Source organism: Dioscorea cayenensis, chromosome 18 (assembly GCF_009730915.1).
Source record: "Dioscorea cayenensis subsp. rotundata cultivar TDr96_F1 chromosome 18, TDr96_F1_v2_PseudoChromosome.rev07_lg8_w22 25.fasta, whole genome shotgun sequence".
NCBI lineage: Eukaryota > Viridiplantae > Streptophyta > Magnoliopsida > Dioscoreales > Dioscoreaceae > Dioscorea > Dioscorea cayenensis.
Window position 1 is genome coordinate 22,903,975 of NC_052488.1, and position 12,772 is coordinate 22,916,746.

Consider the following 12,772-nt stretch of genomic DNA (forward strand, 5'->3'; position numbering starts at 1 on the left):
TGTAAATTTAGGTTGAGCAAGTGGCACCCATCTAAGTTCAAACCAAATCTCAACACTGATAAAGTTCATTAAAAAAAAAATGGCAAAACCATGTGGCCGAATAATGTCACAACTAACTAGTTTATGGTCATAAATAAAACCCACAAACAGTTCTTTAAAAAAAAACCCATGTTAGCATAATTGAACTCTTTTAAAACTAATTGAGCTCATATTAAGTGAACTTCTGCACTTTGGGTAGGTTTGATGCAATGTCATATGAAATTGAAAAAGCCCTAGATCAAGGTTGAGACTATGGTCAACTCCTACATTTGTGTGGGTCACCCTAGCCGTTAACCTACATTTCCATCAAAAGACACTTCAATGAAAAACATAAGCATGACCATAGACGAATATTTTTAAATCCTACACATTTAGTAGACAATCATAACATAAAGAAGAAATATTTAATCTACACCTTGAACTCAAACATTATTTCATATATTTAATTATAAGCATATCCCACAAATAAGGCTAGTAAATTTCTAGTGCTGCTAATAACCAATAGCATAGAGGATGGTGAATATCAAACTCAAGTCTCAAGTGCACATAACTTCACATGGAAGACAAAGAATATCATTATGTTGGAACAAGAAGAAAAGCATGAATCCAAAAAACAAGTTTCACATAACTTAGAAGCAATGATACATTAAAACTAAACAGAACCTCACAAATAATAGCAACAAAATTATGAAAAATGCCTAAGCGGATGATGTAGCCACCAAGTGAACCACATTAAAAATAAAATTATAAAGCAAAAAAGTGGAAGGACAAGTACATATTAAGCCACTATTTTTGCCAATACCATTAGCTCCCTTTGCAATGTAAAAAATAAAAAAAATAGATACCAATGGGTTTGATTGAATTTGTGACTAATAATCATCAGCTTGTGACTGAAGAAAAGCTGCATGATGAGATTGCTAATAATGTGTGATAAATAAAACAATTGAGGGGTTTAGGACTTAAAATGCATGCGAAATTTATATTAACCAAAAACAAAATGTGCCTTGAAAATTGGTCTACATTATTCAAACAAAATACATATTTCTTAATATTTCATTAAGAAGGTCATTGTTATATAAATTTCAAGATTGCAAGAATTGCGGATCAGAAAGTAATTATGCATTATGCAGTAGACAAAATTGTGCCACATAAATATCAATTATAAAATATTAGCATAGACGACAGAGAACATGTGATATTTTCAAGATAATTCATGATGCCATGAGCATAATTGTAAATAACTAGGATACATACACCACTCATCACCAACATGTGTGGATGAGGAATAAATTAAATGTCGTGCTAGAAATATAAGGAAATTTAAGCTATAAAATTCCAAAAATTTAATTTTAAAGAACAACCTTTATATCATATGCACACAAATATGACAAACATATTCAAGATGTCATTCTAATACTTTGGTTCATGTTGAGGTTCGCATTAGCCTCATCAATAAAGCTTAGTCATAAATCATCAAACAACTTAAATAGATTGACTCATGGGTCAAGCCCTAAGAGGAATATTCTTTTTTTTTTTCTATACTTTCTTGATTTCCTTAGGTAGCAAACAATCAGGACAAGCGAACATTAGCACTATTCGTCATAACTTGATGAAAGTACAAAAATGTTCTTCACAATATTGTTCCACAATTATGTGAAATGTCCTTACAAACACTACTAACAACCCAACAACACTATAATACTCACGCAAAAACATTATGTCAAATATACAATATTATATACAACAAACCAAGGGATCAACATAGGAAAGAATTTTTTGAATCAGTTCAACATCTACATCATACAACTATGAGGAGTAACCACCAGTGAGAAGTATAATAAATTGACAAATAAAAAAACACATCAAAGATTCAATATTATCTAAAATAATCCTAGTGATCAATAAAGGATAGACCTTTTTTGAACTTTCAATAAGGTGTGTAGAATAATAATAACTTTTGAGGAATAAGACATGCATCAACTATTACATCAAAAACCCATAAATATTGCGCTCATATATTTGATATAACATTGAGCATGCCAAGAGGCTAAACCCATTTAGATTGTGAATAGGAATGAGAGTAATATTTATGGAGTTTTTTATGCTTCTAATCTTACACTAACCAACCAAAATATTATTTTTTAAAAAATATTTAATGTAGTATATTGTCAACTAAAACCGGATCAATATTTAAGGTTAGCATGGGCAAGCATGCATAATGTCCACAACTTGAACCAAACAATGCATTTCAAGTTTTAGATGCTTGAGATAAGACTACAAGACACCACATTGGGTCTAACTAAAAATTACTACCTTATCTAGTGCAAATTGTTCAAAATGCTAAATAGAATATTAAGAGTTGTTCAAAGGGAAAAGTCACAATAATTATAGAAGCATACATTGTAAAAACAATGTTACAAATGAACTAATCCTTACAAAGACAAATAAATAAATATATATTTAAAAGAAAAGGAAGTTAACAAAATGGTTGAGAGGTAAGAGCAAGAGTAGTAGAAGCAAAAGTAGGAGAAAAAATAACATACACGGGAACAAATACAATGCAAAAACACGAAGAATATGAAGAAAAAAGGTTGATGGCATACCATAGAATTAAGTACGAACTAGCATTGGCAACTTTTGGAGTATTTGTTGATGATATTGAGGCTTACATATAACTTACATTCCTATCCACTTTCAGTTTTTCTTTATTTTCAACCAGAATCTATGAGCCAACTTGCAAGAAAAGAGATTTGGATGCTTCCAACAACCTCTCTCAGCCACTTTTTAAGTGAGCTACACTATAAAATACATTTCCAATAAAGGTAAAAGGAAATATCCAAACTCAAATTACAAAAACAAACATGGTGGGAAAAGAATATACCCTTATATATACAAATGATACACCTATGGAAACTCCTGCTTGATATTATTTCCTTCATTCTTCAATGTTTATCTAACAAAACCAAGATAAATACCTGAGAAGAAACTCCAAATATAGGCCAGATACATCATACATTGATAATGCAACAAATTGGGGAATGCTACATGAACCAGTAATGCACATAACCATGAAAAATAGGATGGGCAAAGATCTACAGTTTGACCAGAAATGAGGCTCATCACAAGACAAAGTTTGAACCCTAAACATTACAGTTTACTTTGCTCATTCAAGGCATTGAACAATTATAGGAGTATAATAGTTGTTCCATTATCAAAATTTGTAAAGCTTTACCTCTCATAAAAGCAACATAACATTCAATAGATGGATGTTAGGCTAAAATCATCTAGTATAGTTGTTGCATGTTGATAAGTGCTTGAGTAGACATATTTTTATATATGTTTTACATGCATTGAGCATCATTTTTACTGTGGTTTATGTCTCATATTGTGTATTTGGTGTTCTTTTATGCATATAGGTTGTGAATGCCTTGAAGAGTAAAAAGGAAACAAAGATAGGCTATAAAAGACACAATGTTGGGAGTTCTTGTTCAATTCAAGGACCAAAAATACGAGAGGAGTTCATAAAGCGTAGAGATGTGTGCCAACTTCCAAGAAGATTGAAGTCAAATCACTAGTTGGAAGCGGCACAAAAGGCGATCCACAACTTCATGTTCCTTCTCTTTGTGAAGATTGCAAGACCTCTCAAAGATACGTCGATGAAGAAAAGTTTTATAGCCTACCACATGGGACGCAGTGCCCGGGACATGTGGCCTCAAGAGAAGAGTATTTGGATCGCGTTCTGTGAAAAGTACTGTAGCAATTTTAATATAGCAATTTTACTGTAGCAGTACTGTAGCAAATTACCTTGTAGGGGGTTAGAGATCCTTCGCCGGGAATTAGGGTTGGATCTATCATTAGGAATCGGTTTCACTCTTAGGTGTCCCTAGAGCGTATTGCGGTCATATGGGGTGTGAGGTGTTGAGATTGAGTGATTTCTCCGCCGGGACCTTGTAGGGGACTAGTACCGGTGGCTTGGAGGCAAGAACCTGTTGTTCTTGGATTACCTCGACTCATTAGACTCGGTTTAGAAGCATTTAGTGAATCGTGAGCTTCATGTTAGATCCTAGGGGGAGCATTGCCCGGATACCTCATCTTTATTGATTGAGATCTCCTTTACTCGTTTTCTTGCTCGCTCGCTTGCATTTCCCTTTTTTAATTCTCTTGCAATTAGTTCATTTCATCATATCCATTGATTTCGACTAGATAACTAAGAATTGGTTAATACTAATACTTCCGTTCTCTGTGGATTCGACTACCCACTCACTGGGGTAATTATTACTTCGACACCCGTGCACTTGCGGTACATACACGCATATTCGGACGTGTCACATGTTAACTTAAGATTACCAAAAATAGCTGTGTAATTCAAGATATGCTGGAATTAACACGAAAGTCGTGCATGCTGAATTACTTAATGTGATGTTAAGGAGGCAAGTTACTATATCATCTTAGGGAAGGGAAATGCAGCAATAACAGATTTATTATTTAATTCAAGATATCACAAAGTTTTGCACATTTAATTACTCATGATTCATGAACCATCTCATAGCAAGACAACTAAAACCCACTATAACAGAGCCTTAGTCAACAATGATACATAATTTTAACAATGACAATGAAGATGGAAATACAATTTCCAATAATGTTGGAGCATTATTTGCATGCACAATGAATTATATGAATAAAGATTTTAAAAAACAAACACTATAAAGACGAATCTAAAACAACAGCAGCCAAATCTGCATCAACCTTGATTATTTCGGCACTAAACACTACATCCACATCAATCCCTTCTTTAGCTGCACTATAAACAAAAAAACAATATTCAATTTCGATCCTCATAAATCAAGCAATATGTCATTAACCATACCTCCATGGCTAACTCCCATGCACCCCTGTATGTCTAATATGGGAGTTGGGCTTAGCATACTGCAAGTGAAATCCAAAACAAGAATCAGCATAAACCAAGAAATGCACCATTCTTAAACCCTAAACCTTATCAAGATAAAACTCAAAGAAAAGTTTTCTCTCGGCCTCTTGAATGAATCCCTTCACTCCTTCACACCCACCACCCTCCAAGAAATTTGCTTCCCTTGATCCCTCACTAATAAACAAAATCTAGATCCATAATAGCCAGATAGATTTCAAGAACTAAAAAAATAGACCACAAAACAAACCCATGCCCTTCATTCCGACAAATCCCTCCGATCAATATATTATGAGTTACATAGCCTGGTTGTCAACCACAGGCAGACATCCTCTTGAACAACTATATGCATAAGCGTAATCACCATAGTGGAAATATGCAATAACAAGGGAATTAAACTAGAGGATTTGTATTGCAACCCTCTTTCATCATCATGTTGATGATTCTTTTGCACCAATCAAATTGTTTTTTTTCTCTCAACAGCCCTGAAAGCAATGTCCCTATATGTCACAACATTCTAAGCACAAGAATTTGATCGACTCCTATGAAGAAAAGACATTGCTTCTTCAAAAAGAGAAGCATCCAGTGATCCAATGATCATATGCATACCCAAAATAATGTCTAGAGTAAAATTCTCCTTATCAATGATCTTAAGAGCTTCCACCCACCTCCTCACCTTGCACAATGCACGTCACCTCGTGCAAGACAACCCACAATGGACTTATTTATACAGAATCCTGAATCAGACATATTTCTCTGAACTAAAAGAGCTGAAACCAATCCCCTGGCATTGAAGAAAACCTAAATCAGAACATTATATGTGGTCTCCAGATGCCTAAGCTTACATCCTTAAGCCTTCTAAGCTTTTCTAGAGCCTCATTCCAAAGCCCAATTAGACAACACTTTTGAATAAGAACATTGAGCAACTTCTTAGAAACTTCTTTGTCATCCTCACCAATATATCCAAGAATATGATCCGGAACTCTAGTTTTTCCCCTCAAAACCCCCAAAATTCCGATCAATGCACCATAAGTTGGACCAGTATGAGAATTACCAATCTGCAACCCGGTCCAACCCTAATCCATAAACAAATATACACCAAAAAACTGAAAGCATAGTTTCTAAACCAGTATAAACATAAAACCCATTTCTAAACAGAGAAGAGAAAGTCAAGCATAGGGCTAGGATACTTTCTTTTTTTCGAAACCCTATCTTACAGAAAGAAGAGAGGAATCATAAGCACGAGCCTGAAATTCTCTCTCCCATTTCAGAATGGATGATTGGTTTGCAGTAGGAGCTTTTTGTAGTCCATACAAAACATGGCAAATCTAACAAGTTCAGTAATGGTATTTGCTAAAGACCTATATTTGGCTTTAGTGGATGAGAGAGCTACTAAACATTGTTTGGAGGATTTCTGAAGTATTGGGTTCTTGCAAAGATAGATAGCATATCATGTGGTTTAGCTTCTATCATCTAAGTTTCTAGTCCAGTCAAAATCATTGAAGCCAGAGAATGTGAGTATGGAATATTTTTCAGAAAGAGACCATGATGCATAGTACCTTTTGAGATAAAACGAGACTTGTTTAAGACTTTCCAAGTGTCCCTTAGTTGGAGAATGCATCTATTGAGAAAGCTGATTAAATAGGTAATGTTAGGATGAGTGAGTGAGAAATATTGAAGAGAGCCAATCAATGACTTTTATAAAGTAGCATTCTCAACATGGGTACCACCTTTGAGTTACAATTGAGCATATGTAGCAATTGTTTGGCATCAGGCATATCAAGTATCAAGTTTTTTAATAATTTTCTTGATGTACTTGTGTGGAGAGAAGAGATTCATTAACTTGTGTGAATAACTTCACACCTAAGAAGAAATTGAGATTACCAAGTGATAAGTGCTTGGCAGTTCAATATTGTCATAGTATTTTCATAATCTTAAAAACCCAATATAATCTTAAAATGTGAAGATGCATAACAAAAAAGAAAGCAACCCCGAGATTCCTCATTCCCTCTAACTTGGCGAATAGAGAAAAAGAGCTCAAATGCAAAATCGTTGCTTTCTCTCATCGAGCTTCTCCATCGACCTCTCTTTTTAATGAGACATAGGTTATATATAGAGGAAGGAAGATTCAAACACAAGATTGTTGCTCCTCTCTAAGCTTTCTATCTATCTCTCACTTGGCGAACAGGAGGACAAAGGATTCAAGCGAGAGATCATTGTTCTCTCTCTAAGCTTCTGCATCCATCTCTCTTCAACGGTGTTAGATTATATATATAGAGGGGCAGCATGGTGCTCAGTGGGCCAAATAATGATTAGCCATTTTAAATTTTTTTGAATAGGGATTTTTTTTTTTTTGGTTAAACAATCATAAAGGCATTTATGATCTCTGATTTATATAATTAACTATACATTATAATTACAACAAATTTTAAGGATCCCCTCTTAATTATATGCCCATATTTAAAAAAAAAAATCTTAAATATAAATTAGATCATCATAGACACTTGAATTGTATTGCTTGATAAAAGATCATCAAATAATAATAGGATCCACATTGCACAATAGCTTTCAAATATTATTTGGAAACAAGGATATTTATAATTTTCATTGGTGATTTTTTATTTTTTAAAAACCCCTTTTATAGTAATATACTGTTAGTACACTACTTGTACTGACATTTGTCAAGGAAAAATGAATAATTGATATTTATAAGACAACTAATAAATAGTTATTAATATGAAAGAAACACTTTCCCTAGAAGAAAGTATCAATTTCCTGCGAATGATTCCATGGGTAAAACTGTAAAAATCCTTGGGTAAAACAGTTTACCAAAGGATTACCCATGGATCAGAGTAATAATGACTTCATTTAAGTTTTCAATGTAAATTCTATTGCTAATTTTTCGGTTTTTAAGATGATTTCCCAAAATACAACTGCTTGTATTAAGATATCCACATTTTCATATTGATAATAGTTTAAGTTACACACTAAGTTACTTAAGAAGGCAAATTTTAATGCATATACTAAATATTTTCTCCATAAGTTCACCAATGCCAATATAACCAATCATCTCTACCTCATACTTGAACTCTTTATCAAAATACATGATCTGCATTAACAACAAGGTCCATGCAACAAAAATAGTTTTATAAATTAATAAAACAGGAAATTATAAAATGAAAAAGGAATTTATACAAAAAAGGCACAAGGCAGCAATGACTGGCAATATATACCCTTCCTTCATACTTAATGTATTCAACGAAATAAAACAAGTCAAAGCGTCAAATAAGTGAGCATGCAAGAGAAAATGTTATGGTGAGAAGTGAGCACATTAATAAGCTTTACAAAAAAGGGAACCAAGGCACTCACATTAAAATGTTCCACAAGCTTGAGTCCCAACCTTCTCTCCTTGAGAGACCATAAAACAACAAAATTAACTATAAGGCATCAAAACATATCAGAAAAAAATGAAAGTAAAACAATTCCAACAACCTTGATAGTCCTTCAAATCAATGGCGGTAGTACTCTGTGATCTTGCGCTTAAGTATTCTTAGATTACCAAGTTTCATGCTTTCAATCATAGGCATGCGTACTTTTTTCACCAACTAAATGCATAATGGATAACCCATCTATAATCAACCACATAAAAAGCATGTTTATGATCCTAATGGAACATGATTTGTCAGGATGTCAAGGCATTCTAAGATTCAAGATTACATAGGAAAATGCATAACACAACAAACTATAACCAAAATATTGTAATTTAAGACTTTACAGATACCAAGTTGAACAAATATGCATGAACATGTAAGCACACATAGTAGAAGGAACTTGATATTGTTGTAGCGTGTAATTCAAAACAAGAAATTCAAGCATGTCTAATGTGATCCAAGTCATAGAATTAATAATAGAATCATAGATGAGCATTAGCATAAACTATTCTTTCATTTCAAAACATGGATATTTCGGAAATCGAACTCTAAATTAATGGTGGAAATTATCATATCACTGGTAGATAATAGAATTGTGTTCTTCCAGATGTTTAGCAATTGGTGAAAAAAAAAGTTATTAGCTGTTTCAATTATTTTAGCTGTTTCATGCCAGAACCAGACAAAAAAAAAAATTTTAAAAAGTTAATCACAACAGCTGCAAGGAAATGGCAACAGTGATTTTCGAGTTTCACGTCGGGAAAAAAATGGAATAATGTTAAAGCATTAAGTAAAGAAGTTATAATTGTTAAAAAAGAAGGCAAGTACTTGCAATTAGATCACCATCCAAAAGAGCGCACAAAAAAGTCAATGAATATCATAGGTACAACTATAACATGATATAAAAGCATAGAAATCTGACTAACATGGCGAGTAAAAACTTTACAATTTAAAAACCAATAAAGCAAATTGACTAAAAAATTCAATAAAAAATTTAGGTAACTCAATTAGCATATCAAACCAATTCTCAACATATAATGTAACATGAAGCAGGAAATAGGATAATTCGTTTTCAAAACTTAAGGATTAAACTAGATCATAACACAATTTAGAAATCAGTCTTGATTAAACAACATAGTATAAACTGGGAGCACATCATGCGTTTAAGTAAAACCAGTTAAAATTAATCTGCATCAGAAGATGTTTAAATTGTCCCATGACAAGGTCTAATACTAGTAACAATGAATTAACTGAAACAATAGCATCAAGAGTCAAACAGAACAAAACCAACAGACGGTAAAGTTTACCTATCTATTTCGGCTAAAGTAGCCTGTTGGATCCTTATCACAGGCTTTCAGCCATTTTAGAGGATAGGAGTTTGTATATTTTACAAACAAGGTGATCCATCAATAATCCAATATAACAACTCTTGTGTTTAAATGGATTAAGCAGTTAATTTATTCCATTAAGCAGTTAATTTATTCCATTAAGCAATTAATTTATTCCGCATACCTGCATCTATATTAGAGCATAAGTTAATTACCATGACTGAATTATTGAATCTTATAGTGAAAAACAAATTATATATGGCTGGTTATACACATTAACTTGAGGGAATAAACAAAGATTAAGTAATGTCAATATCCAAGAAGTCATCAATTAACAATTAAAAATCATTACAACAATAAAACATGGATCTCCATGTTCTACCAATGTTGAAGTGGAGATCATATAATTAACATTTAACGACCAACTTTACGTAGAAACTGTCATGAGGATGTGTTACGTGTAAAATTAAATGAGCCACTCTAACTAAAATGACCATATGCGACTGCTATGAGGACTCCGAGATTTTCTACATGGATCTCCATGTTAAACCAATGTTGCAATGGAGATCATACAATTAACATTTAACCAACAATTTTAAGTACAAACTGTCATGAGGATGTATAAAATCAAATGAGCAAGTCTAACTAAAATGACCATATTTGACTACAATGAGGACTCTGAGATTGTCTAATTATTTTTGCTTCTATTAATCCTTTTAGGTACATGTTGTTACCCGCAACTAACTGCTATGAAACTAGTAATGTAACTCGGTTTTACATGTAAAAAGTATCGTTTTGTTTCTCAGTGAAATCAGCTTTTATATGTAAGCGCTTTTGCAGCTTTTGTGTACTTTTCTGTGCATTTCAATTCTGACCATATTTTTGCATTTCAACTTTACATGACAAATGTCAGAAGTTGAGATGCATCAAAATCACTTTGGGCTAAAATCACCATTCTTCACTCTCGAGAATTATGCAAAGATAGAAAATGAAAACTTACATGTGATCAGTTGTTAATATAATTAAACTTATACTTATTTATATTTTTATTTAAAATATACCAATTTGTATTTAATTTTTAATTATATTTTTATATAAAACTAAAGAATTATATATATTTTTAATTTAATAAAATTATTATTAAGTTAATTAATTAATTAATTTACATTAGTGTTAAGAGTAGATGGGAGAGTTAAATTAATTTAGTTAGAGTTAGTGTTTAATTATTTAAGTTTCTTATTATTATTTGGCTTTAGTTATTTTGAGTTTCGATTATTATTTTTAAATATAATAAATACTTTATTAAATCATTTAATTAATTTAAAAATTAAATTAAATTAAATTAATTATTTTAGTTTAAATTATAAATGCATTAAATAATTAATAATAATCAGATATTGGGGGTAATCTCACCCTACTGTCTACATGGTGACCATATCTTCTAACTTACATCAAACCAAGCAAAATTAAAAGTAATGCAGAGATTTTCGCATGTCTGAAAACAAACAGCGATGATGTAAATAGAAATACAGCGTTTTCACTCTCACATCGTAATTTCACTTACGATTGTAATTTCACTACGTGAACAACCAAATGACTCCCTTAGTTGTACACTGAACTCTTGCGGCCTTTTCATCAGTATCACCTCGGTTTTATTCAAATAATTTTATTAGGTCTTTCAATTGAATTTGCGTAGGTTTTGCGCTTTTCCCTAAATGCTAAACGGATTTTCTAAGAAGCATTGTTCTAATAATGTTTCTATTTGTAATCAGTAAGTGAAACATTGGTTGTTAGCGTGACATCTGTATCTGAGCCGTCTTCACATGCTCGTGCCACTCCTTTCATGGCCCCCTCCGGGGCCATCACGCTCCTCCGGGCCGCCGCCGAATCCCATACCGGTGTATCCACGGCAAATGTCATCAACCTCGAACTCTAAGCCTTCTACTGCTGGATATTCCTCGCATCTCCAGTGAGACCACTTACGATAAACTCAAGACTTCTTCCAAATCCTCTGTCACTATTGACTCTGATCTTTGGGCTAACGCCAGAGATGCAATGCAATCCTCTTTATATGCTAAGTTTTTGGGGAAATCTCTCCCGCTTGACCAAACTAAGCTTGCTCTTGCGAGATACTCTGAGAGGACTCGGCGTGCTCTGTCGATCTTCCAAATGGCTACTACTTTATCGATGTGAATCGACTGGACATGGTCAACCATCTACTCCGGGATGGCCCATCGATGGTGGCGGGTCGCATTCTTCAACCGGCTCCTTGAAAAGAGTCCTTCCACCGCCTTTGAGAAGCTCCTCAACGGTCACTGCTTGATTCGATTTTTCCATCTCCCTATGGAACTCCTGACCTGGTGATATCTTAGAAATGGTGGCCTCCCGCCTTTGGTAGGGGTTCTCAAAGTTGACGACCATTCTTCTGATCGCTCCAGGCAAAGTTTGCTCGTGTTTGTGTGGAGGTGGACCTCTCCCAGCCTCCCGCAACTTGGCACCGGGTTAATTATGGGGATCATCTCGGCTTCGGGCTTATTCTCTATGAAAAACCCGCCCCGTGTTTTGCTATAGGTGTGGTAGAATCGGTCATGGTGAGGCCCATTGTTCTTTTCTCCAATACCCCTCCTGCCCGGGTCGGAAGATCGCCTCGCCACCGAACCATCGGGTTCAAGGGGCCGTGAGCACCTCCCACATGCGATTGATGGGGTTGGCAAGGAGCCAGTGGTAAACCATGCCGACCGGTTCTCGCCTTCGCCGATTATCGAGGTTCCTGACCGAGACTTTGGTCCCTGGTTGATTCCACGTAACAAAAGCTCCCGAGCTCGGGGTCGTGGGCCGGGAGGCGCTATTTCCGGGCGTCCGCCTCCGACGTAAGACGGCTTACGGCTTTGCTGGCGATGCTCCAAACCCTAAGACCCGCCACGTGTCCCTTGCATGCCACCTTCGCCTCGCATGGAGGGTTGTCTCACATGCATACGACACGTGGCGCGCTCTCTTCGGGTGGACGCCAATCTTTTTCAAAACTCTTTTGATTTGGCGGTCGGTTCCTA

At 34.5% G+C, this 12,772-nt stretch overlaps 1 protein-coding gene and 1 long non-coding RNA gene across 2 annotated transcripts in view; both read right to left on the reverse strand.

Moving 5' to 3' along the window:
• Positions 1-2,617: 2,617 nt before the first annotated feature.
• Positions 2,618-9,860, reverse strand: LOC120281663. Its single transcript, XR_005542755.1, has 2 exons — positions 8,336-9,860; positions 2,618-2,992 (listed from the first exon to the last, which is right to left on the reverse strand). It is a non-coding gene; the product is annotated as an uncharacterized LOC120281663 (long non-coding RNA).
• A 1,681-nt stretch (positions 9,861-11,541) lies between these two features.
• Positions 11,542-12,772, reverse strand: part of LOC120282949 — an 8,822-nt gene continuing 7,591 nt past the window's right edge. The window contains exon 5 of the mRNA XM_039289781.1: positions 11,542-11,679. Coding sequence (XP_039145715.1) covers positions 11,542-11,679 — 138 coding nt within the window. The remainder of the gene's footprint in view (positions 11,680-12,772) is intronic.